The 25,235-nt window shown below is 42.6% G+C and overlaps 1 protein-coding gene across 1 annotated transcript in view; it reads left to right on the top strand.

Annotated features, from left to right (window-relative positions):
• Apaf1 (apoptotic peptidase activating factor 1) overlaps positions 1-25,235 on the top strand; it is a 71,254-nt gene that overhangs the window by 10,824 nt on the left and 35,195 nt on the right. The window contains exons 6-17 of the mRNA XM_051206269.1: positions 2,611-2,723; positions 2,850-2,981; positions 4,252-4,490; positions 5,307-5,474; positions 6,450-6,581; positions 10,674-10,787; positions 11,960-12,144; positions 15,438-15,564; positions 16,590-16,715; positions 17,875-18,006; positions 21,168-21,293; positions 24,956-25,117. Coding sequence (XP_051062226.1) covers positions 2,611-2,723; positions 2,850-2,981; positions 4,252-4,490; positions 5,307-5,474; positions 6,450-6,581; positions 10,674-10,787; positions 11,960-12,144; positions 15,438-15,564; positions 16,590-16,715; positions 17,875-18,006; positions 21,168-21,293; positions 24,956-25,117 — 1,756 coding nt within the window. The remainder of the gene's footprint in view (positions 1-2,610; positions 2,724-2,849; positions 2,982-4,251; positions 4,491-5,306; positions 5,475-6,449; positions 6,582-10,673; positions 10,788-11,959; positions 12,145-15,437; positions 15,565-16,589; positions 16,716-17,874; positions 18,007-21,167; positions 21,294-24,955; positions 25,118-25,235) is intronic.

Here is a 25,235-nt window from a genome sequence, read left to right as displayed (position 1 = left end):
TATCTGAATGAGAAATTTAATGTGATAGGAGATGAACCTAGTGACGACAATAAAATGATTAAAAATACTATTGAGAATTTCTAAGTGGGTCAAGCAGAAGGAAGAATTTCTGGGCTTAAAGTTCAGTCTTTTGGAATAGCTCAGCCAGGTCCAGGAGTTGTACAACTGGCACACTTGTAATCCCTGCCAGTTAGGAGCAGAGGAGGAGGAATGGGAGTTTGAGGATAGTGTAGACTACATAGTGAGACTCTGGCTCAAAACAAAGACACATGTAACACAGGCGGGGCTTTGGCCCAGTGGGAAAGGCAGCTTGCCGCTCAGCTTGACAGCCTGAGCTTGAGCTCACATGGTGGAAGGGAGAACTGACTCCTGCAAGGTGTCCTCTGACTTGTATGTGCATGCTGTGGCATGTTCATGTGATGTACACATACATGTAACTAATAAGTAAATAGATAAGTTAAAAAATGCACGTAGATTAAATAAACAGATAAATAGACAAAGCTGATTTCAGAGAGTAACTAGAAGCTGGGCATGGTGGTACATGCCTTCAATCCCAGTACACGGGAGGCAGGTGGATGATCGCAGGTGTCACAGAGGCAGCTCTGGGTACTTAGGCAGGCTGTGACTCCTGTCTGGGTACTCTCAATCTCCTCAGTAACCCACAGGCCCGGGGCTCCTCCCTTTCCATAGATGGTCGAGCCACTGACCACAACTTCTCCATAGTCAGAGCTCCCCACTGCTTAGACTCCCGTGGGGTTCGTGTCTGACCCTCTCCCTCTTCATAACTACCTTCTATGGCCTTCTCCCAGACAACACCCAGACCCTGTGACGGGGCATCTTCAGCGTGCTGGCTTTTGTTTCCCAGGCCCCAGAGTATCTCAGTCCCTCCTGGCTGTAAGTAAGCACTCAGAGTTATGAGGGGGTGATAGGATTAGTTTCTTCAGCGCTAGCCTGCCATGTAGGAGGTGTTGCTGTTACACCAGATTCCTACACCGGTTTTCCGGCTTGGGAAAACTGGGCTTCTCTTGAGTCTGGGATTTCCACACTTTGTCCAGAGGACTCTCTGACTCACCTTGTGCTTTGTTTCCTCTCCTGCCTAGGAAGCTGTGTGGACTGTTTACCTTTTTTCCCTTTGTGTTAACCTGTTTTTCTGTCAGTTAAAAAGAAACTGTTTTTTTTTATTGTTTTATGTGTATTAGTGTCTTGCCTGTATATATGTATGTACGACATATCTGTGCTTGGTGCCTGTGGAAGCTAGAACTGGGCATTGGATCCCCTGGAACTGGAATTCCAAACTTTTGTTAGCCTCTGTAAGAGTAGCCACTTTTTTGGGCTGGAGAGATGGCTCAGAAGTTAAAAGCACTGGCTGCTCTTCCAGAGGACCTGAGTTCAATTCCCAGCACCCACATGGTGACTCATAACCATCTATAATGGAGATGTGGTACCCTCTTCTGGTGTGCAGGGACACATGCAGACAGAACATTGTATACATAATAAATAAATAAATCTTAAAAAAAAATGAGTAGCCACTTTTTTAAATTTTATTTATTTTTTTCCCCAAAACAGGAGTAGCCACTTCTTTTAGCCTTTTTCTTTTTAGTTACATTTATTTTGTGTATGTATGTGTATATATACTTTTATTTACTTATTTTTGTAGTGTTGCTTGCCTTGGCTTCTTAGTTACTATTCTACTGCTGTGAAGGAATGTCATGACATCATAACCAACGCAGCTCTTATAAAAGAGACTGAAACTTCCAGTTTCAGAGGGTCAGTCCATTATCATCATGGCAGGAAGCAGACAGACATGGTACCGGAGGAGTAGCTGAGAGCTTTACATCCTGGTCATGGTCAGAGAACAAGACACTTGCCCTGGATGGGCTTTTGAAACCTCAAAGTCCGCTCCTAGTGACACCCCTTCACCAAACGGCCACGCCTCCTAACCCTTGTAAACAGTTCAGTTGGGGACTAAGCGTGCAGATGCGTGGAGTCCTGTGGGAAGCACTGTTCTTCAGACTTCCACATTTTCCCATGCTTTCCCTTTCTTTTGTCTTGGGACTGTAGGTTCTCCTTTGCTACCCTGACCCTTCTTGTTCATGGAGACACAGGAAAGAAACTTCTAGTCTGCCATCTTACACTTGTCTTAGAACTTCTTTTTAAAGGAAGTGTATAATAAAGTTATTAGTGATCTGTTTGTTTTGTTTTAATTTTTGAGGCAGGGTCTTTCTGTAGCCCTGGTTGTCCTGGACTTGCTCTGTAGACCAGGCTGGCCTCAAACTCAGACATCCCCCTGTCTCTGCCTTCTGGTGCTGAGATCAAAGGCATGCACCACCATTGCGTGGCATGATTTCCTCCTCCCTCCCTCCCCCCTCCCTCTCTCCCTCCTTCCCTCCTTTCTTCCCTCCCTCCCTCCTTTCTTCCTTCCTTTTTGTTTTTTTTTTTTTGAGACAGGGTTTCTGTGTGTAGCTTTGGCTGCCCTGGAACTCACTCTGTAGATCAGGCTGACTTTGAACTCATAGAGATTCATCTGCCTCTGCCTCCCCGAGTGCTGAGACTAAAGGTGTGCACTGCCACCACCAACTGGCTCTTATTTCATCCCCCCCCCCCCCTTAGGTCTCTGTTGATCTTGGATGATGTTTGGGATCCTTGGGTGTTAAAAGCTTTTGACAACCAGTGTCATATTCTTCTCACAACCAGAGATAAGAGTGTTACAGACTCAGTAATGGGTAAGGCTTTTTAAATTCACATTAATGCTATAGTAAAGACATTAAGTCAGAAGGCATTGTTTCGTTCAGCACATGTACATGTGCGACACGACAAATTGCTTACTTTGTGTTACACTTTTGCTTCAGGTCCTAAGTATGTTGTCTCTGTGGAGAGTGGTCTAGGGAAAGAGAAAGGACTGGAAATCTTATCACTTTTTGTTAACATGAAGAAAGAGGATTTGCCAGTGGAAGCCCACAGTATTATAAAAGAATGCAAAGGTATGAATGGCTACTGACTTGTGTGTGAGGGGAGGCTGTGGAAATACTGATGCTCTTTTTATAAAGCAGGCTGGTGACGATGCTAATCTAGCTCATGGACACTGAACCTGTTTTATGGCATTTAATAGTTTAGTTACCTCTCATACCTCAAGTGAATACACTTGGTATTTATTAATTCTTTATGATAATGTTACTTGTTAACGGGTCTGTTAATGAGAAAGAGGAAATGAAGTCAAGACTTTTACTGTCGAGCATTGAAAAATATTATGAACATCATTTAAAAACTGTTTGGTTTGCAGTTTTATAAAAATTAATGTTTCAGTTTGGTAAGTAAATGCTGTTGTCCGCCGACTTCAAGAATTTATTTGTGAAGTGAAACCTTTTACTTGTTCCGAGAATATAGAGGGAAACAAAACCACAGTCACAGACTTAGTTTCTCTTAGTGAATTTTCATAGCGTAGATCACTTTGACCGCGCATGTCCTTTTAGTTAACTCTTAAATGGCTTGCATGGAGAAAGAGTCCATCCTACAGGTTACAGGATCGCTTCCCGTGCCTACCTCTCTCCACCTCCCACTTGAGATGCCGGTTACTAGGCTTCAGGTTGTACCCGTGCTCCTGACCCAGCAGCTACAGCCCCTCCTGAGACTGGCCAGGGACACAGAGTTAGCGCCTTATAGTGGGCGACACAAAGACACAGATGGGAGCGTGCTGATGACTTCGGGGCGGTGGGGTGGCGGGGCCAGGGTCCCCATCACTGTGGCATTTTCAGGAGGCCGCCCATGAGTTCAGTCCTCTCTGAACTTAGCGCATAGGTGTGACTGATGTGGACAAAACGAGTAATGCAAGTAAACCGAGCAAAAGATGTCTCAGTGAGTAATGGAAGTCTTTCTTATGCTAATGATTTCCTTAGAGGACATACCTTGAAGTAAACAGGAGTTAGCAGTGTTCTAAGGCCTTGGGAAACTTGCACTGAAGATTGTTTCTTGTGCTGGTGAGATGGTTTAGTTGGTAAAGGTGCTTGTGGCCAAGCCTGGCCACCTGAGCTTCATCCTCAGAGTCTGCATGGAAGGACCAGTTACCCTCTGACCTTCACACCCACACACCCATCTCCCTCCCCTCCTCTCCTCATCCCCCCCCCACATCCCACCCACACCCACGAACATAATCATACTTGCCTCCATACACACGCTGAGGGAGAATAAAAAACTTTAAATTGTTGAGTGGTGATTTTAAAATAAGATGATAATAACATAATCACTTTTCCCCAGGTTCTCCTCTCGTAGTGTCTTTAATTGGTGCACTTTTACGTGATTTTCCCAATCGCTGGGCATACTACCTCAGACAACTTCAGAATAAGCAGTTTAAGAGAATAAGGAAATCTTCCTCTTATGATTACGAGGCTCTGGATGAAGCCATGTCTATAAGTGTTGAAATGCTCAGAGAAGATATCAAAGATTATTACACAGACCTCTCCATCCTGCAGAAGGATGTCAAGGTCCCTACTAAGGTAATGGACTGACCAGCACTCCTTATCATTGGCTATTTATGGCATGTGAACCTTGATAATTGTGCCGAGGTGGTAGGTGATGGTATCAAAGTCCCTTTTGCTCTTAGTTTCCATAAAAGGCTCGATGTTGAGCTTGTGAGTTACTTACTTCTCAGTGGTTCTAGAGAAGGCAGAGAGGCATCCAGTTTTACCTTTTATCTTGAGAACTAACTGAACTTCGAGACATGGAGACATTCTGTTTTAAATTTTTAAAATTTATTCTTCTCTCATACATTACATCCTAACTGGTTTCCCCTCCCTCCTCTCCTCACAGTCCCTCCCATTCTACCTCCTTTCTCTCTCAGATCTGCTCCTCCTCCATTTCCCTTCCCTTCATAAAACAGCAGGCCTCCCATTGATATCAACCAAACAGGGCATATCAAGTTACAATAATACATACCCTTGTCAAGACTGGACAAGGAAACCCGGTAGGAGGAAAAGGATCCCTAGAGCAGGCAAAAGAGTCAGAGACACAAAGCTACACAACCGTAATGTATATGCAGAGCTAGGTCAGCTCCATGCAGGCCCTGATTGTTGGTTCAGTCTCTGCCAGCCCTATGAACCCTGGCTAGTTGATTCTGTGGGCCTTGTTCTTGTGATGTTCTTGACCCCTCTGGCTTCTACAACCCTTCCTTCCCTTCTTTGACAGGATTCCCCAAGGTCTGCCTAGGTGTGGAGACATTCTTATTTAGGGCTTTAAAGTCACACGTCTTGGTTAAAATGATTTATCTGTAGTACCTGCTACTCATTGAACTTTTGTGGTATATTAAATCCTAGGTGTTATGTGTTCTCTGGGACTTGGAAACCGAAGAAGTTGAAGACATACTGCAGGAGTTTGTTAATAAGTCTCTCTTATTCTGTGATCGGAATGGAAAGTCATTTTGCTATTATTTACATGACCTTCAAGTAGATTTTCTTACAGAAAAGAATCGAAGTCAGCTTCAGGTACTTAACATCTCCTTACATGTGTTTTTACTTTTTATTTTGAAACAGTTTAAGACTTGATATACAAAGATATACAAGACACACTACCAGCTTCCTTTGTATAAACTTTTGCTCTGTTTCCCTTATTGCTAACACCTTACACAACTATAATACAGTTATCCAAGCCAGGAAATTACCAACAATGTACTATTATTAGCTAGTTCACAAGTGTTTTAAATTTTACCTCCTTCTCTACCAATGTTCTTTGTATGGCCCAGACTCAATTCATGATCCCATGAAGTATCTGATGATGGCAGCATCTTTTTCCTATTTGTCATCTCCCTAATGTCCTCAGATCTGTGAAAAGTCCTCAGTTAATTTAAAGAGGGTTCCCTCATTTGATGTTGACTGCTGTCTTCTGAGTGGGTTGAGGTTACGCCTACTGGGCAAGAGTAACGCAGGTGCTGGAGAGATGGCTCGGTGATTAAGAGTATGTGCTCTCAATTGCCTGTCACTCCAGTTTGGGAGGACATGACAGCTCCTTCTGGTCCCTGCAGGCACCTGCAGTCAACGTGCACAATTTTTTGTTGTTTTATTTTGTTTTCTAGACAGGGTTTCTGTGTGTAGCCTTGGTTGTCCTGGAGCTCACTCTGTAGACCAGGCTGGCCTCAAACTCACAGTGATCTGCCTGGCTCTGCCTCCTGAGTGTGCAGTACCATGACCTGGCTTGTTGGGTTTTTTTTTTTTTTTTTTTTAAGGAATTACACAGAAATGATGCTGTGCTTTTCTTTCACCCTATCAGAGATTGAGGTTGATGTGTCTTATGGATAATGTAGATGTTGATTATTTTGTTAAAGGGGTATTTACTTGATTTCTCCACTGTAAAACTACGAACTTTCCCTTTGGTTACTAGCTTGTTGGGGAAATTTTCTTTAGATACTCTATTGCTCAGGTTATATTGTTTGTGTCTTCTGACATGCTTGATTTGTGTTTCAGGATCTACATAGGAAAATGGTCACTCAGTTTCAGAGGTATTACCAGCCAAATACTCTATCTCCAGATCAGGAGGACTGCATGTATTGGTATAACTTCCTGGCCTATCACATGGCCAGTGCTAATATGCACAAAGTAAGATGGCAATTTGAAAATTCCTTTATTTAATTTAACTTTTCCATATGTGTAAATGTTTTTCCCCATTGGGTTTATTTATTTTTCTTAAAGATTTTATTTTTATTTTATGTGTTTTGGCTGCATGTGTGTATGTGCACCTTGTGTATGCAGTACCCACGGATGCCAGAAGAGGGTGCCAGCCCCTGGAACTGGAGTTACAAATGGTTGTGAGCTGCCTGATGTGGATGCTGGGAACAGAACCTGGTTCCTCTGCAAGAACAGCCAGTGCTCCTAACCACTGGGCCATCTCCCTAACACTCCCTTGAGTTATTTCTTAATATTTATGGATATTACTTTCTATTTTACTGGATGTTTGAATTTTACACAGTTAAATGCTATGTAAAATTTTTCTTTGGTGTTGTGCTTTATCCTATTAGAATTAAAATAATCATTTATTACATTTATTTACTTTGTATGTTTATATGTGTGGGTATTTGCACGTGGAAGTCAGAGGGTAGCTGTGGGAGCTGAATCTGTGCTTCTGTGATAATGTGTCCTAAGGGGTGGATTTAGGTTGACAGGTTTGGTGGCAAGCACCTTTACTCTCTGAGCCATCTTGCCAGATCTAAACTTTTTTTTTAAGTAGTGAAAATGTCTTATGTGAGATTTTTTTCCATTTTTTTCTTGTGACTAAAAAGAAAAGTGAATCCGTGTGTCCTCTTAGCTGTAGCTCCTCTTTGTTAGCAGTGTGGCTTTGTTTATAAGCTTTATGTAGAAATGGAAGTAGGGATGGATAGTCGTTCATTCATCGGGTACTCATTGAGTACTTGTTGGACAGTGGCATTGTTCCTCATTCTGAGTCTAAACCACAGACAGACTGTGTGCTTTCGTTAACAGACAATGGGGATGGGAAACAATACATTCATAGTAAGACAATAAGTAAATCGTAGAAGGGAAGGAAGGGACAATAAAGGGAATACCCATGATTTGCTGGTGGATTTGATGTGCATTATTACAGAAGGAAGAATGAAAGATGACTACAGGCATGTGCAGTGGAAAGACTCCAGTTGCTGTGACATGAAAAATGCAATTGAGAAGGAGATGGTTAGGGATTGACATCGATGAGCTTAACCCTAATATACCTACCTACTAAGACATCTGATTGCAGACATTGAGTAAGCTGTTAGATAAGTAGATTCTGAGAATTATGGACAAAGGATAAAAATTGGGAATCTATACACATGAAGTCATGACTACAGCCACACCATGCAATACTGTCTGTTAGATGTGATGTGACTATTGTCTGCATAAAACCTGCATAGATCAAGCTATTGAAAAATTCCAGTTCAGGGCTGGGTAGACCAACCAGGCTGGCCTTGAACTCAAGAGATCCACCTGCTTCTGCCTCCCAAGTGCTAAGATTAAAGACATGCCCCACCCCACCTGTGTCAGTGCATTTTCTTAAAGATTTTGTTAGATATGATAGTATGACAGAATTTTTTTCTTTAGCCTTTATTCTGATTATAAAGGTAGAGATTTAATTTCTTTGAAGAATGTAGAAGACATCTTCAGTAAAGACAATGAAGACTACAGTAATTGCCAATGATTTTATATACTGATTTCTAGATCATTTTCTACGTAGACACTTGGTTTTTTAAAAACAAAGAGGAATCATGCATAATAGAAATATATATTACATATTGCTTTTTACCACATACCACATTACCAGCGGGTGCCATGATTTCAGACACTGGCAAACTGCAACCTGAGTGGTGTGCTCCTCTCCACAAGCTTTCTTTGTGTGGCAGTCAGAGTGCCAGTCCTCAGAGACACTCTGCATTCCTAGGCATGACCTCATTTAGGGAAATCTTCAATTGCCTCAAAAATAACTTGTTTAATGGGGCACTCCAAGTTATTTAAAGTTAGCTGTGCTATTGAAATATGTGTTGGTAGGTAAAGGTGCTTGCTGCCCAGCTGGATGGCTTAAGTTCTAATTCAAGAACCCGTATGGTAGGAGAGGGAGAGAACTGGCATCCACTTCAGCATGCACACTGTACCCTGCCCCATGTCCTAGATCTCCATTTTGAAATATATTCCTGAAACATCCATCCACTGGTGGCAAGGGCAGCTAAACAAGAACATGGACCTAAAATGACTCTAGTCACATGTGGCTAGTCATTGTAATGGGTGAGAGGTCAGCAAACTGTGGCCCACAGCAGAAGCCAGATCTCAGTTTGTGCCAGGAAATGAAGTGTTATTATCAGAATATAACACTACTACTTCTTGGCGTGTCACTTATGGTTGCAGGACAATAGTAGAGATGCTGGGCTGGAGGTGCAGCTTGGTGGGACAGTGCTTGCCTAGCATGTGTGAAGTCTTGGGTTCAGTCCCCAGAACCACAAAAAACAAACAAGCAGTCCAAAATAGTGGCGATAAGTAGTCACAGTGATTTCTGGGGCTGCAAATATTCAGAGTTCTGGCTGCTCTAGCAGAAGACCTAAGTTTAGTTCCCAGCACTCATGCCAACTCACAACCATGTGTAACTCAGTCCCTGGGGACTCCCTTTTCTGGTTTCTTCAGGCACCTGACATGCATGTCCTGCACATACATATATATTCAGGCAGACACTCATACACAAATACATAACTGTATTTGATAGTTATCTTTTAATGTCACTTTTCTGGAGTGATACAGCTTTTAAAGCAGCCTACTGCTTTTGTGAGCATGTAAATGTATGTTCTTCAAGTCCTTGTACATGTGTGTACACGTGGAGAGCAGGTGTTGTTTGGGTATTATTTTTCAGGAAGTATCTATGTTGTGTATCTATTTAATTGAGGTAGGTTTCTCATGGGCCTGAGACTTTTCACTCTGGCTTTTCTCCGTGGGTTCTGGATCAACTCAGGCCTTCATGCTTGCACAGGACATGTGACCACTGAGTCATGTCCCCCAGCTCCCATACTGTATCCCTGTAGAGCAATCCTGAGACTGGGAAACTGGTTGAGGAACATGTTGCTTAATATACAATATGTACTGGCTGAATCCAGATTGTCAAACCATTCTGTAGAAGAATGTTGTCTACTATATCACTACCACGAGTGGATGTTCATTTTGTCTCATAATAGCCAATATTCTTTTTAATTCGCTTGCTTTGTTTTTCAAGACAGGATTTCTCTATGTAATCCTGACTGTCCTGGAACTCACTCTGTAGTCCAGGCTGGCCTCAAACTCAGAGATCACCTGTCTCTGTCTCCTGAGTGCTTAGATTAAAGGCATTGACTATAGCTAATATTCTTACCATTCCTTTAGTTTTAGCAATCCACTGTTATAAAAGTGGTAAACCTTTCATGTTGATTGCTGGTGAAATCTTGATTATTGGTTCTATATACATTTATTTTGTGATTAGCTCCCTTCTTTTTACCATTCTAGGTCTTTCTGTGTAGCCCAGTTTAGTTTTAGTTTTGTTGTCCTCCTGCCTCAGCCCCTTGAGCGCTGAGAATATAGGTGTATGGCACCACAGTTGAGGTGTCACCTAGTTTTTTTTCTTGTTGGCATTTATCTGTTATTGTTGTTTCGTTATGATGTTCTATAAAGAATCACATTAAGCCCTACTCTATTATGTGTTACAGTAAAGTTTATTCATATATTTAAAAAAGTTTTGTATGTATTACTTTCTACTGTATAAAGTAATAATTTGGATTTTTATCTAGTTAAATGTGTACATGTGTTTGTGTATGTATATATGTGTATGTTTGCACATGTGAGCATCGCACATGTGTTTGTATTTTGTTTTTGTGTTATGATTGCAAAGATTTCCTTTACCCCAGAGTTACAAAAATAATTTACCTAATTTTTTGTATTTTTAAAATTTCTATTTTATATTTAAATCCTTTACACAACTGAAGTTTATTTTGGGTTAAGAAGTAGTTTTGGGCCCATTTCATATTTCTTTGGAATTCTGTGTTTATTTTGCCATCTTCTGGTCTCAATTTTATATATCTGCCAAGTGTTTCTCAGTAGTGTTAGGATAATGATGCAGAGCTGAAATTCCTTTTTTTTTTTTTTTAGAGGTGTTCCGAGCCCCTATCTTACTACGTTTTCTCTATTTTTAAGGAACTTTGTGCTTTAATGTTTTCCCTGGATTGGATTAAAGCAAAAACAGAACTTGTTGGCCCTGCCCATCTCATACATGAATTTGTGGAATACAGGCATATATTGGACGAAAAGGTATATTGAAAACAGTATTTTGTTTTTATTTTGTTGTTTTCAAGCTAGGGTTTCTCTGTGTAGCCTTGGCTGCCTCATAGTGAGCTCATTGTGAGGACCAGGCACAGAGATCTGCCTCTGCCTCTCATGTACTGGGATTAACAGTGTGGAGCCACCAAACCCAGTGATAATGAGATTTTTTTAAGAAAGTATGTATTATATATAGTGTTCTGTCTGCATATATCCCTGCAGGCCAGAAGAGGGCAGCAGATCTCATTACAGATGGTTGTGAGCCATCTTACGGTTGCTGGAATTGAACTCAGTTCCTCTGGAAGAATAGCAGCTAGTGTGTTTAACCTCTGAGCCATCTCTCCAGCTCCTGATAATGAGATTTTTACTCTTGAGTCTAAAACTAGAGGAGCACTGTGTATTTATTTATTTATAGACCCAGTATTTCTTTCTTTCTGCACTGCTTTCACTTGAAGTCTCTGTCAATGAAATTAATCAAAAATTCTTTAATTTAGCCTAAGGCGGATTCATAGGACAAGGCAAGACAGCTTGCCGAAAGTTTGCCAGACTATCACAGAAATAGTCTCTAGCCCAGTTGCTAATGTTGTCCCACTCTGACGCCTCTTGAGGTGGCCTCTATAGTCCACATTGCTCTCAGCACTACTGTCTTCCAAGCTTCTACTAGGATGGCGGGGTAAACCCCACTTACGCCAGTCAGCTGCTGTTCTTGTCCAGAGTCCCATTGTCTTCCATATTTCTTCCAAACCAGTATGGGCAGGCCTGTCCTGCAATACCTCAGTCCCTGGCAGCAACCTTGTATCTTATGTACTTTTCTGTTGCTATGAGGAGATGCTAAGGCACCTTATAAAATAAAGCAATTAATTGGGGGCTTGCATACAGTTTCAGAAGGCATGTCCATGACTGCCATGGCAAAGAACATGCAGACACGCAGGTTGGCGTAGCATTGAAGCAGTATCTGTGAGCTTACATACTGACATGTTGAGACAATGAGCTAACACGTTGAGTAACAGCCAGGAGGCAGAGAGAGGGAGAGAGAGAGAATATGCACGCGCACTAACTGCGTATTCATTGCCTAGTGGTTGACTGGTGTATTCTAGTTCATGTAGGGAATGTTTCATTGAAGGTTCTGGCTATGTGTCTAACAGATTTCAGTTCATTCATAGGACTGTGCAGTCTGTGAGAATTTTCAAGAGTTTTTGTCTTTAAATGGACACCTTCTTGGACGGCAGCCATTTCCCAATATTGTACAGCTGGGCCTCTGTGAACCAGAAACTTCGGAAGTGTATCAACAAGCAAAGCTGAAGGCCAAGCAGGAGGTGGACAGTGGGAGGCTTTACCTCGAGTGGATGTGAGTTGCTGGAGAGACCAGACTCCGTTATTAATTGTTCTTTTCCTGATGGTAAATAAATGCACTCTGTGAGACTTAACTACTTTTAGAAACTTACTGAGTGTTCCTGCTTGGTGGAAAGTTCCAGAGAAGTAAGCATAGGAGAAAATAATTACATTGTCACGGTTCCTAGAAACAGACAGACAGGTCATCCTAAATATTAATATCAAATACTACTATAATCTAGTGTTCTAGTGATGACCATGGACTTGGAGCCAAGACTTAGATCTGAGTCTCCATACTAAAACATTATCTTTTTGTGATTTTTGAACATACCATACTTTCTCATGTGGGAAATGGAGATGATGATCCTTTGAGATAAATAGATTTAAGTGAGATAATGCCTAATTAGTCACCTTTTCTTTGCCACAGAGACGTTATTTAATGAATCTAATTGAATTCTTCCATAACTTTAAAAAAAGCATTTCTAGTCTTCTTCTCTTTTATATTTATATGTGTATGGCTTGCATCCATGAATGTGTACATGTTTATAAGTATGTGTGCAGTGTGTGTGCACCTGTGGGCATGTGGATGTGGAAGACCTAGATTTAGGTCAGGAATCTTCCATGGTTGTTCTTTGAGACAGCATATCTCAGTCAAAGCAAGGGCTCCCTGATATGGCGGATCCTGCCGGCAGCTTCCTCTGGAAATCTTCCTGTTTGTCTACACCTTCTGAGGCTGGGGTTATAGGTGAACTGCCGTGCCCACCTAGCATTTAGATGGACTTTGGGGACCCAAAGTCCTCTCATCTTGATGAGGCATTTTCCCCAGCCTGACTCTTCTTCACCCTACCCCCCCCCCCCTTTTTTTTTAATTTAGCAGATGTGTTATTTAGCCGGGCATAGTGGCGAACACCTTTAATCCCAGCACTCAGGAGGCAGAGGCAGGCAGATCTCTGTGAATTTGAGGCCAACCTGGTCTACAAAGTAAGTTCCAGGACAGTCAGCGCTTTACAGAGAAACCCTATCTTGAATAAAAGATGTAAAAGTTGTGTTATTTATTTTTGTTATGTATAGTGTATATCTGATTAAGTTCATGTACACTACATGCATGTAGGTGTCTAGAGGCCGGAGAGCACTAGACTTACAGGTGATTGTGCTTTTGCATTTTTACTAAGATTTATTTATTATGTATACAGTATTCTGTCTGCATGTGTGCCTGCATGACAGAAGAGGGCACCAGGTCTCATTGTAGATGGTTGTGAGCCAACATGTGGTTACTAGGAATTGAACTCAAAACCTCTGGAAGAGTATTCAGAGCTCTTAACCTCTGAGCCACCTCACCAGCCCCCTTTACAGGTGATTGTGAGTCATCTGATGTGAGTACTGAGAACCAAACCTGGGCCCTATGTAAGAGCAGTAAGTGCTGTTAACTGCTGAGGCATCTCTCCAGCCCTAGCTCTTCCGTATCTTAAAAAAGGCTGTTCACAGGGCAGGAGAGAGAGCTGTTTTTAAAATCACACTTATTTATTTACTTTGAGTATGTGTGTTTTGAGGTGTGGGTGAATGTGCACACCTGTGTCAGGACTGCTTGCAGAAGTTGGTTCTCTCTCCTCTAGGTGGGTTCCAGGGACTGAGCTCAGGTTGTCTTGAGGCTTGGATGGAAGGGTCAGTACCTGCTGAGCCATCCTACTGACTCATAGTATACCTCTTGATGAAGCAGCAGCAAATTGAAGAGCTGTAGTGATAGGTCAGACGTTAAGAGTGCTTGCTGCTCTTGCAGAGGACTCAAGTTCAGTTTCCAGGGGCATTTGACGTCTCCGGCCTTCGTGGGCACTGCGCTCTCAGTCACATACCCACACAGATATGCTCACATAATCTCCTTTCCATACTCAACCATCATTTAACATTTTCTTCAAAAGTGGAATTTTACTTCCATTAAAGCAAAGTGAAGGGTATCTTTTCACTCAAGGTAGCAGCCATTCTAACTTGTGGGGACTCCATTAGATCTGTTGATGTTCTAGAATCCTTCTTGCTTTTTCTCTTCTCCCTTGTCAGTCTTTGTTGTGATTATCTAACTACTTGCTTTTTCTTCTATATTAGTCTATCTAATGGGATAAGCTTAAACCTGAGTTTATGTTTTCAAAGAAGTAGTTTGGTCATGCATTTGTTATCATTGTGAAGGTCACTGTCTTAGCTTTGAGGAACTGTAGATGACCAAAGGAATGGCAGGTTTTGTTTTGTTTTGAAGACAGAATCTAGATGTTTAGCCTGAGCTTGAACACTGGGTCCTTCTACTTAAGTCTCCCAAGTATCTGAGATTGCAAGTGTGTGCCATTGCATTCAACTAGAAGATTATATTCTTAATCTATTCCTCCTAACTTTGCAAGTAGCTTATGTGGTCTTACGGGTTGTTGTAATTTTGATTCTCATAATATACCTATTTATCACTTCTGGTGAAGTATAATTGTTTTCTACACAAGCTCGTAGTCTGGTTTTTCTCTAATACTTGGTTCTATCTTAAATGCACATACAATCTTTATCCCTGAGCTTGTGGGCAATAATATAATATCCCTACTAATGACGTAGTTGGCATTCTATTGAATAAGATAGAGAGAAAATGACATTGCTTTATCTGTCCCCATATCCCACCCCCATTGTGAGTGGGGTTAGAGAAAAAACGTTTTAAAAGTTTATCATCACAATGGTGGGTGGAGTGTCACATGTAGTGTGAGTTTCATTCTGCAGTGGTTTCTTTCATTTTAAAAGTGTTTTTAAAAAAGATGTGCTTACGTGTATTACGTTAATGTGTCAAAAGAAAATAGAGGTGCTGGAGAGATGTGTCAGTGACTAAGAGCACTTGCTATCGAGGTGCTGGTTTAGTTCCTAGCACCCACATGGTGGCTAACAACTGTCTGTAACCAGTTCCAGAGATACGATGCCGTTTTCTGATCTGATCTGCACTGTGCTCAGATGTACATGCAGGCAAAACACAAATAAGTCAAATCAAATATTTTTTTTTAAAGGGAAAATATAAAGTGGCATGTGTTTGATTGTGTAGATGTCTCTTAACTCAGTGACATTTGTAACATATGCCAGGTGGCTTGATTTAAGATAGTGTTTCTCGTAGGAATGTTACTTTCGTTGGATTACTTTTTTTCTTTAGGTGTTCAGTACTGTCATTTGCATGTTAGGAATTCAAGAATTTTGTAATTGGGATAAATAAGACCATGTTAAAATGTACTTATTATTGAAATAAAACATTGCTTTTATTCTTAGTCATTGAATTTCTCTTCATTTTTCACTTGTATTTAGAAATAAGAAGACTATCAAGAATCTCTCCCGCTTAGTTGTCCGCCCCCACACAGATGCTGTTTACCATGCATGCTTTTCTCAGGATGGTCAGAGAATAGCTTCTTGTGGAGCCGATAAAACCTTACAGGTAAGGCACACCTCTTGGAAAAAACTGGAAGAGGCATGTGGTCTGCTTGTGCAGATTAGAATATGTTTAAATACTAAAATTTGGGAAAGTGGCAATCCAGAAGTAAAGAAATGTAAAACTCTGGACATTTGCAGAAGTTTCTTCAGAATATTAAAGGTATAGATGTCTTTAGTTGTTTCAGGCATGCCAGGGATGTTGAGGAACTCTTTACCTTGGTAGTTACTGTTCATCCATTTGCCAGTTATGAGCAATGAGAAAAAGACAGTTCTTAACAGCAGGCAGACACAAATAGAGCTTTGCTGGAGAAACATTGGTTAAACAAATTACCAAAGGCTGAGACCCTGACTTCTGACTGAAAACAGGCATTAGACTAAACTAGTTCCAAAGGTGCTTTAGTTCACGCTTTTTTGAAAAATATCAATAGTGCTTCCTCCTGCCCACGCCGACGTTTGTTCTCTGTCTTCGTATTGAAGAAAAATGAATCAAGTTAGCGCGACTTTTATATTTAGAGTAATTCTAGTCTTCCCAAGGTCATAACTGAGGAGTATACAGAAACAGGTTTTCTGTAGTACTTGATTACTGGTTATATTAATTTGGCATTAAAACAATGTCCCTGAAGTGCTGGGGATTGAACTCAAGGTCTTGTGCATGTTGGGCAATCACTCTACTACTAAACTAGATCTGCAGCCTGGTTTATTTCTTTTCTTTTCTTTTTTTTTTTTTTTTTTTTGAGCCCCTAAAGAAAGCACATTTGATTGTTTAGAATTTGTCAATATAATCACAAGAACTGAAGCTATATTTTATCACTTCCTCTTAGTGATATTTAGCAACACTTAACAGTGGGGACTTCCCTGTTTATGCTTACACTTAGGAAATCTGATGAATTCTGATTTTTGAGTCATTTTGTTAAGTCTCATTTATGCTTTGAAAATAACAGTGATTTAGAACTTGCAGAGATGTGTTTCCATGAATGCCGCCCTCTAGATCAGTGGTTCACAGTAAAGAGACTTCCCATTGTTGCGCAGGTCTTCAAAGCCGAGACGGGGGAGAAGCTTCTGGAGGTCAAAGCTCACGAAGATGCAGTGCTCTGCTGTGCATTCTCTTCAGATGACAGTTACATAGCCACCTGCTCAGTGGATAAAAAAGTTAAGGTACAGTACTGGGGCAGCAGCCCGCCCACACGGCAGCTCATAACCCCTGTAACTCCAGTTCAGAACCACACACTTCTAACCGCTGCGGACACTGCGTGCCTTTCCCTGCTGCGCATACACGCGTTCAGGCAAAATACTCACATACATAAAAATAAAGCGAGGTAGGAAAACATTTCCATCTTGAGTTAAAATCACAACGGCTCATCTTCTTTTTCTGATTTAGTTTTGTTTAGTCATGTGTACATGTGTGTGTCTGTACAAATGAAATGCAATGCCTGCAGAATCCAGCAAAGGGTGTTGGGTCCCATGGAGCTGGAGTTAATAAATGCTTATTAGCCTCTTAAAGTGGGTGCTGGGAACTTGTGTCTTTTGGAGGAGTGCTGTGTGCTCTTAATTATTAACCCCAAATCCTTCTTCTTTTTTTTTTTTAATTCTTTTTTTTTATTACTTAAAGAATATTCCCCCTTTTATTAAAAATAGATCCACTTCTCAGACAGCGTATCGTGGTGACGGTTTCCCGCCCTCGCTCCACCCAGTTCTTCCCCACCCCCTCTCCCATCTGGGTCCATTCTGACCCCATCCGCAGAGGTAGACTCACATTAGTGGGGACGTCTGTCCCCACAGGAGGTAGCATCTGCAGAGTGGCCTACATTTGCTCATTCTTGCTGTGTTTCCCTCCAAAATAATAGGTGTTTATACATCCTGTTTTCTTTATTTGTAACATGAAAAGTAAAAGACCCAGATACTGTCATGGGCTGCAAGCTGAAGAACAGAGGAGCAAAGCAGCCAAGTCAGTCATCTTCCCTCTACCCAGCTGAAATGGCAATCCTGTCTCCACAAATCCTCAGGGGCTAAAAGCTCTCAGATCCTGTCTCCTCCTCCTTATATTCCTTTCTCCATGCAGCCACACCCTCCTGTCTCCACCCCCCCCCCCAAGTGCTGGGATCAAAGGCGTGAGCTCTGTTACTCTTCACTCTTTTGTAGGCCAAGGTGGCCTTGAACTCAGAGAGATCTGTCTGCCTGTCTCCTGAGTGCGGGGATTAACAGTGTGTCTCACCACTGCCTGACCTCTATAGCTTGTGAGTGGCTTTGCTTTCTGCATCCTCAGGCAAGTTTTAATGAATCATAAATAATATATCGCCACATGTGCTCTCTTCAGATTTGGGATTCTGCGGCTGGGAAGCTAATACACACCTATGACGAGCACTCAGAGCAAGTCAATTGCTGCCATTTCACCAACAAAAGTAATCCCCTCCTCCTGGCCACTGGCTCAGATGACTTCTTCCTCAAAGTAAGTGCAGGCACCGAGAGTGAAGCCTAGGAAGTCGGCTCACCAGACATGTCCTTGGATTTTCTCCTGTGTACTCTGAGTGGTTTTCTGTTTTCTTCTCTCTCTCTCTTTGGAGACAGGGTCTCACTGTGTAGCTCTGTCTGTCATGGAACTCACGCTGTAGACCAGGCTGGCCTCGAACTCACAGAGATCCACCTGCCTCTGCCTCCCGAGTGCTGGGATTATAGGCGTGCACCTCTGCTGCACCCAGCTGTTATTTCATTGATTTATTTTTAATTCTACTGCGAGGGATTGGCCAGGTCCTCATGATGTGCTAAGTACATCCCAGCTCCTTCCAGGCTTATTACAACGATGGAAATGCCCATATCCTAAGCTTCATATCCATAAACAAATAATGGGGGAAAAAGGCATTATTATCTTATACAACTGAAAAGTCTGCCATGAGCATGGATTCTGGTGTTGGCTTTGCAGATGCATCAGCTGTATTCTCAGGTCCTCCCTCCCCATCTCTGGTCTCTCCCTGTGTGGTGGTGCAGTCATACTGTCGTTGTGTGACCAAATCCCTCAGCTCCAGGTTTGGTTTCCTTTGTCTCAAAGTTCCTAGTCACAGAGGAAGAGAAGCTTGTCCTAGATCCTGTAGTGCAGCTTCATTGTTGTGTAGCTGCAGTGCTGGAGTGTGGAGTCCTTGGGTAATAGAAGACTGTATCTTGTGTTCTCTTTTAGTGGATGAATATAGGTAGGTTAAATATTCTGGGGTTCTAGAAAGAGGCTATCTTCTTTTGGATTTTTTAAAAAATTAATTTTGTTTCAAACCTTTGGTCCACAGTGTCATACCATTTTTACAAAGGGATATGAGAGTTTTAGGAGGTGTAGGTAAAACATTTTAGCAAACCTCAGGCTGTTGTGTGTGGTAACCAACCCTGTAATCTCAGCACTTGGGATGGTGAGGCAGGAGGAGCCTGGGTTCTACAGCCTGGGCTACAGAGTAAAACTGTGTCTCAGACAGTTTCTGTTTTAACTTTTCAGAAGGATAAGGAACCTTCGTGATAGAGTGCCTGTTATGAGTAGGTTTTTCTTGGCAGCCTGATCCCTCAGCTGGGCCAGCCCCAAGTAACACACAGAGGCACTGTATTAGATAGAAAGCTGTTGGTCAGTTACTAGTTTCTTATTGGCTGGCTCTGTCTTCAATATCAACCCATTTCTATCAGTCTAAGTTACCGGAGGGAGGGCCCGGACCTCTGTTCTCCCGTCTCTGCATGCTGACTCCTCCCTCCTACTTCCTTGACTCCTCCTTGTCTCCTAGTCCCGCCTATCTTGCTTTCCTATTGACTTTATTCATTAACCAATAAGAGAAACATATTTACAAATGACATTTCCCATCATCTCCTTTTTTCTGTCTAAAATAAAAAGAAGGGTTTTAACCTTAGCATAGCAAAACATATCACACAAGAGTTATCAAATAAGAATCACAGTTAACAATATTTAGTCCATTAACATTTAGCAAGATTTAAAGAAAATATTCTATCATCTATCCTATCTTTGTGGGTCTAAAGTCTATATGTAACTTATCTTTAATCCTAACTAAGGAAAACTATAGCTCAGTAGGTAGAGCATGAGACTCTTAATCTCAGGGTCATGGGTTCGAGCTCCACATTGGGTGCCATTTTATTATGAGTAGTTATTCCCTGCTGGCCTGGTCCCAGAGCTGCACCAGTCCCAAATAATACACAGAAAGGTGCTGTATTAGATATAATTCTGTTGGCCTGTTACTAGTTTCTTATTGACTAGCTCTGTCTTAAATATTAATCCATTTCTATTAATCTGAGTATTTCCACATGGTCTTATCTTACCGGAGAGAGGGCCTGGCGTACTACCCTGTAGGTTTTCCATCTTGAATCTCCTCCCTCCTTCTTCCTCTCTCCTCCTAGTCTCCTAGCCCCGCCTATCTTGCTTTCCTATTGGCCAACAGTGCTTTATTCATTAACCAATACGAGAAACATATTTGCAGAATGGCATCTCCCATCAAATGCCCCCTGACATTTGCAGGGCCCCAGCTTCCATCTTCAGCACTGCAAAAAATAGAAATAAGATTTCCCCCGTCCGACTTTATACAGGCTTTATCTATATCCTACACTTGACTTTTTATTTAGAGCAGATCCTACAATTGTCATTTATGTCACATGGAATATTTCAGCTTTACTGTTAGATTAAGTGCCATGCCATGTCCACACCTAACAGGGGGACACTGTAATTTTGTTACATACTTGGCCTGTGCTAATTTTCTCATATGTGGTCTCATTGAAGGCTTTGTTGTGTTTAAGGCCTTAATAACTTTTAGTCTAGTTAGGTATCTCAAGGTTTGGGAAGTCTTAGAAATAAGTACACTTTTCTTAGTTCATTTTTGTAACCTAACATTTAAAAGTATGGATATAATTTACACAGTACTTATTGATTTTTGTAGCTAATTAAATATGATTTTGTAGCTAATTAAACATGATGATTCTAAACCACACTGTTAAAATTAAGCAACAGTTGTTCAGTTAATTTAGTGTTCAGACTAAAAGCCTCCTGAGGCCTTCAAGTTCCATAGTGGATTGAGATGTTGATCCAAAGGTTGCCCTGTTATTAATCAAAGTTTATCTTCATGTTTGACACCTTTGTGTTACTATGAATTGAACACCATTCAATAGCCAAAAAGCTCAAATGAAAAGGAAGAAATTAGAATGATTATTTACTTTAACCTATTTAGCTTAGCTTAACTTTTCTCTTTTTAAATTAATTTTTTTGTGTGTGTGCCATTGTGTGTGGGTGCCCATGGAAGCCAGAGAAGAGGGCCCTGAATTCTCTGGCGCTGGAGTTTCAGGCTGTTGTGAGCTACTGATGTGGATGCTAGGGACTGAACTTGGGTCTTCTGGGAGAGCAGCAAATGCTCTCTGGCACCCATTTAGTATAGATTTCAGACCCCAACCCCACCTCCAGTCCCCCTCCCCCACTTTCCCCGTCTCTACTTCTCCCTTTCACCTTGCTGGGACTGGTCTAGAAGGTTTGAGATTCAAGTGACCCTTCCGTTTCAGCCCAAGTAGTTGGAGCTGTAGGTGAATTCACCACACCAGGATCCAGCACTAACTAGTATTTCCTCATCTTTTTTTCTTTCCAAATAGCTCTGGGATTTGAATCAAAAAGAATGTCGAAATACTATGTTTGGGCATACAAATTCAGTCAGCCACTGTAGGTTCTCACCGGATGACGAGTTACTGGCTAGCTGTTCAGCTGATGGAACATTAAAGGTAAGATTTTGCACATCACTAGAGGCTTCTAATTTTTAGAGAGATCCTTATGATTCCGGTTGAATATAAGTTTCTGTTGGTGTTAGTAGTGTTCCAAAACTGTGACCCAGTACCTGAGATAAAAACAACTTGAACTTGTAAAGGAGGAAAGGCCATCTGTGCTTACAGTTTCAGAGGTTTTAATCTCATCCTGTGTCTCTGCCAGTGCCAAGGCAAGTGCCTGTGGGGTGTGTGTGGGCAAATTGCTTACCTAATGGCATCTTGAAGCAAAGAGGGAACCAGGAAGGAGCCAGGTCCCACTTGGTCTCCTAACCTGGTTTCTTCTAAGCGCCCCCCCCCTTTTTTTTAAATTTCCTTTAAAATATTTCTTTTATGCATAAGTGCTATCTGCATGTACACCTTTATGCCAGGTCCCATTAGAGATGGTTGTGAGCCACCATGTTGTTGCTGGGAATTGAACTCATGACCTCTGGGAGGTCAGATACTGCTCTTAACTGCTGAGCCATGTTTCTAGCACCTAACGTGTCCCCCTCCCCCATTCTTAAGGCTCTAAAACCCCCTGATGCCAGTGCCACAGACTAGGGACCACACCTTCAGCTCAAGCCTTTTACAGGTTTCTAGACCTAAGCTGTGGCATCATTTTTATCTGTCTGTAGAAAAGAGCCTTCCCCTTCAGCTTCTGAGACTCTCTGACATACTGTTACTTTTGAATGGTTTATAATCTAATGTTTAAGTCCTTAGCTTTGGGCACATATTACATCTTAAGCACTGGGTGTTAAATGCTAGAAGGAAAATGGTGTGCTCCTTGGTCTGCTTATGCAGAGTGAAGTTTGGGAAGAAGGTCAGTGGATAAACTGAAAAGGACAATTATATGCAAGGCTGATTTCTCTTGTTTTTATTTTAAAGGTTTTGTTTTCTAAAGTTATGTGTATATGTGTATTTTTGTGTGTGGGTATAGATGAAAGGCAATGTATCCTCCTCCCTCTGAACCCATCAGTATCAAATAGTTGAGCAGTGAGGCGAACGGCCTCTGAGTCTCTTCTCAATCCATGCTAGGATATTGCTAGCATGTATTAATAATAAGTTATATGTGCGTGTGTGTGTGTGCGTGTGTGCGTGTGCCACAGCACGTACATGAGGGCAGAGGACAACTTGCAGGAGTTATTTCTCTGCTTCTCCCTTGGTCGATTGCAGAGAATGAGCTCAGGCCCTCAGGTTTGGCCATTTTATGGGCCTGCAGGTCCATTCTTGTGTGCATTCAGTGCAGGCGTTTGCAGCAGCTCTGAGTGTGACTGCTGGCTGCTGTGTCTTGCCCTTTGCTGCCTTTCTCCCTGTCTTCTGGCTGCTGTGTTCTTTCCATCCCCCCATCTGCCATGTTCCCTGGGCCTTAGAGGGAACCGTATGAGTGTCTTGTGTAGGATTTACTTATTCTCAGCACCCGTCAGTCATGAGTGCATTCGCCCCCACTTCCGTGTGAATATGTCTTGCATTTCTATTCCCAGCCATCAGCTGATGGACACGTAGGCTGATTCCAGCTGCATGGTCAGTGCAAAATCCCGGCTGAGAAGTTCGTATGTCATGTTGCTCAGAGACGGGTGTTTGATTTCTGTATTGATTGTGAGTGTCACCGGCAGTGGGGGACAGACGTCACTGCACTCTGGGGGAGAACTGCCTGTGATGATGATGGCTTCCCCACAGTGCTATTAAGCCAGTGTGACTGGCTGGTTTCACAGTGACATGTAGAAAGCAGAGGTCCTGCAGAATGATGCTAGATAACAGCATGTCAAGGCCAAAGCCTTGTGAAGCTTTTATCATCTGAGAGAATAAGAGCTGTAAAATTACTTTATGCCCCAAAGGCTCTGGAATTTTTTTAAGGTTGTTGTAGGGTATCATGTTGACAAGCATGCGTGGTTTTTTTGTTTTTTGTTTTTGTTTTCCTTTTTTTCCTTTTTAGACCGTAATGAGACAGTATTTAAAAATGTTTTATTGGAAGATTGATATTTAAAGTGCACAAGGGCTTAGGGTACACAGGGACCCTGGGAACAGTGCAGTGACGTTTTGGTAGATGTAATGACATTAATTAAATTGTGGTAGCATGTTAAAAATTTCCTAAACTTTAGCATTGGTTTCCTTGTTTGTGCTACTCACCGTAGGACTTCTCATCGGTTCTGTGGGATGTGACCGAAACTTCTGGCAGGGGTGTGTGTGTGTGTGTGTGTGTGTGTGTTCATGCTCATGGTGTGTTTGGAGGTCAGAGGACAGCTTGGGGGAGTTCTCTCCCTTCATCATGAGGCTCCTAGAACTTGAACTCAGCTTGCCAGGCTTGGCAGCACATGCTGTTTTACCCATCACTGAGCCATCTCGCGTGCCTTCTTTCTTGTGTGTTAGGGACACTAACCATGTTAGTTCCTGTTGTCTCTTTTGTTTTATTTTACACAGTATAGCCATAGTTGTCCCTGGGGAAAGGGTTAGGTACGGGTTTGGCTCTGTGTGTGTGTGTGTGTGTGTGTGTGTGTGTGTGTGTGTGTGTGTGCGCGCGCGCGCGTGTGTGTGCGCGCGCGCGTGTGTGTGCGTGTGCGTGTGTGTGTGTGAGTGTGTGTGAGTGTGTGTGTGCGTGTGTGCGCGCGCGTGCGCGTGCGTGTGTGAGTGTGTGTGTGTGCGTGTGTGTGCGTGCGCGTGTGTGTGTGAGTGTGTGTGAGTGTGTGTGTGCGTGTGTGTGTGCGTGCGCGCGTGCGTGTGTGAGTGTGTGAGTGTGTGTGTGCGTGTGTGTGCGCGCGCGTGTGCGTGTGTGTGAGTGTGTGTGAGTGTGTGTGTGCGTGTGTGTGTGCGCGCGCGCGCGTGTGTGTGAGTGTGTGTGTGCGTGTGTGTGCGTGTGTGTGCGCGCGCGCGTGTGTGTGGCCAAGCCTTGTTCTGGGACATGGTAGCCCTTATGAAGCCAGGACACTGCTCCAAGTCAGAGAGTAACCAGCCGTCTATCTTTTCAGAGGCCTTTGCTTTTTGTAGTAGTTATATGGCTGCTCGAGAACAAGGCTTAGCGTGGTTCACACTCAGTTCTCAGGAGCAGGTTAGCTCTGCCACACTGCCCTGTCCACCAAACCTAGCGGAAGCCCTCGCTTCCTCTCCGTATAGCTGTGTCTCTTTTTTGGAGTCTCCTTATCTATGAGTGCCCAGCAGGCACTCATATGTGAAGCACTTCTCATGCTGCCCCAGCAGAGGGCAGCAGCGGCCAGCTGTGAGTCTGTCCTACACTGGTTCTTACTGTCTTCAGCCACTTCCATACTGTGCAAGGCCCAGTTACCTTTCTTCTCCTCCTCCTCCTGCTCCTCCTCCTCCTGCTCCTCCTCCTCCTGCTCCTCCTCCTTTATTGAGATGAGATCTCATGTAGCCCAGGCTGGCTTCAAACACATGATCCTCCTGCCTCAGCTACAAAGTACTAGCATCATAGATGTGCCAGCTCAGGTAACTTTTAATCTAGTTTTATAGACTGCCTTCCCCCACAACTGTGCGTGTGTGAGATGGAAGCTGGAGTTCCTCATTTAAAAGCCTCATAAAGAGCCAGACATTTGTAAAAACTTGTAGAGTGCGTTTGTATGACAAGTGACCTGGTTGTATTTCCAGAGGTGTGGGTTGGAAGTAAAGCCATTCTGTTTGTTTGGAAACAGCTTTGGGATGTGAGGTCAGCGAACGAGAAGAAAAGCATCAGTGTGAAACGGTTCTTCCTGGGTTCAGAGGACCCCCCAGAGGATGTGGACGTCATAGCGAAATGCTGCTCCTGGTCTGCAGACGGTGCTGAAATAATGGTGGCAGCAAAAAACAAAATCCTTGTGAGTCATGCTATCGTAATTCGCTCTGATGTGAAGTTTCAACTTCAGTTACCGTTTTCACTTTCTAGTTTCCCTCCGTGATTTGGGGCAGGCTTCCTAACTGTTCATACTTCTTTGG

The sequence above is a fragment of the Phodopus roborovskii genome, unplaced genomic scaffold, assembly GCF_943737965.1.
Source record: "Phodopus roborovskii unplaced genomic scaffold, PHOROB, whole genome shotgun sequence".
Lineage (NCBI taxonomy): Eukaryota > Metazoa > Chordata > Mammalia > Rodentia > Cricetidae > Phodopus > Phodopus roborovskii.
The sequence above is the reverse complement of the archived record's forward strand: the minus strand, read 5'-3'. Positions and strand labels throughout refer to the sequence as shown.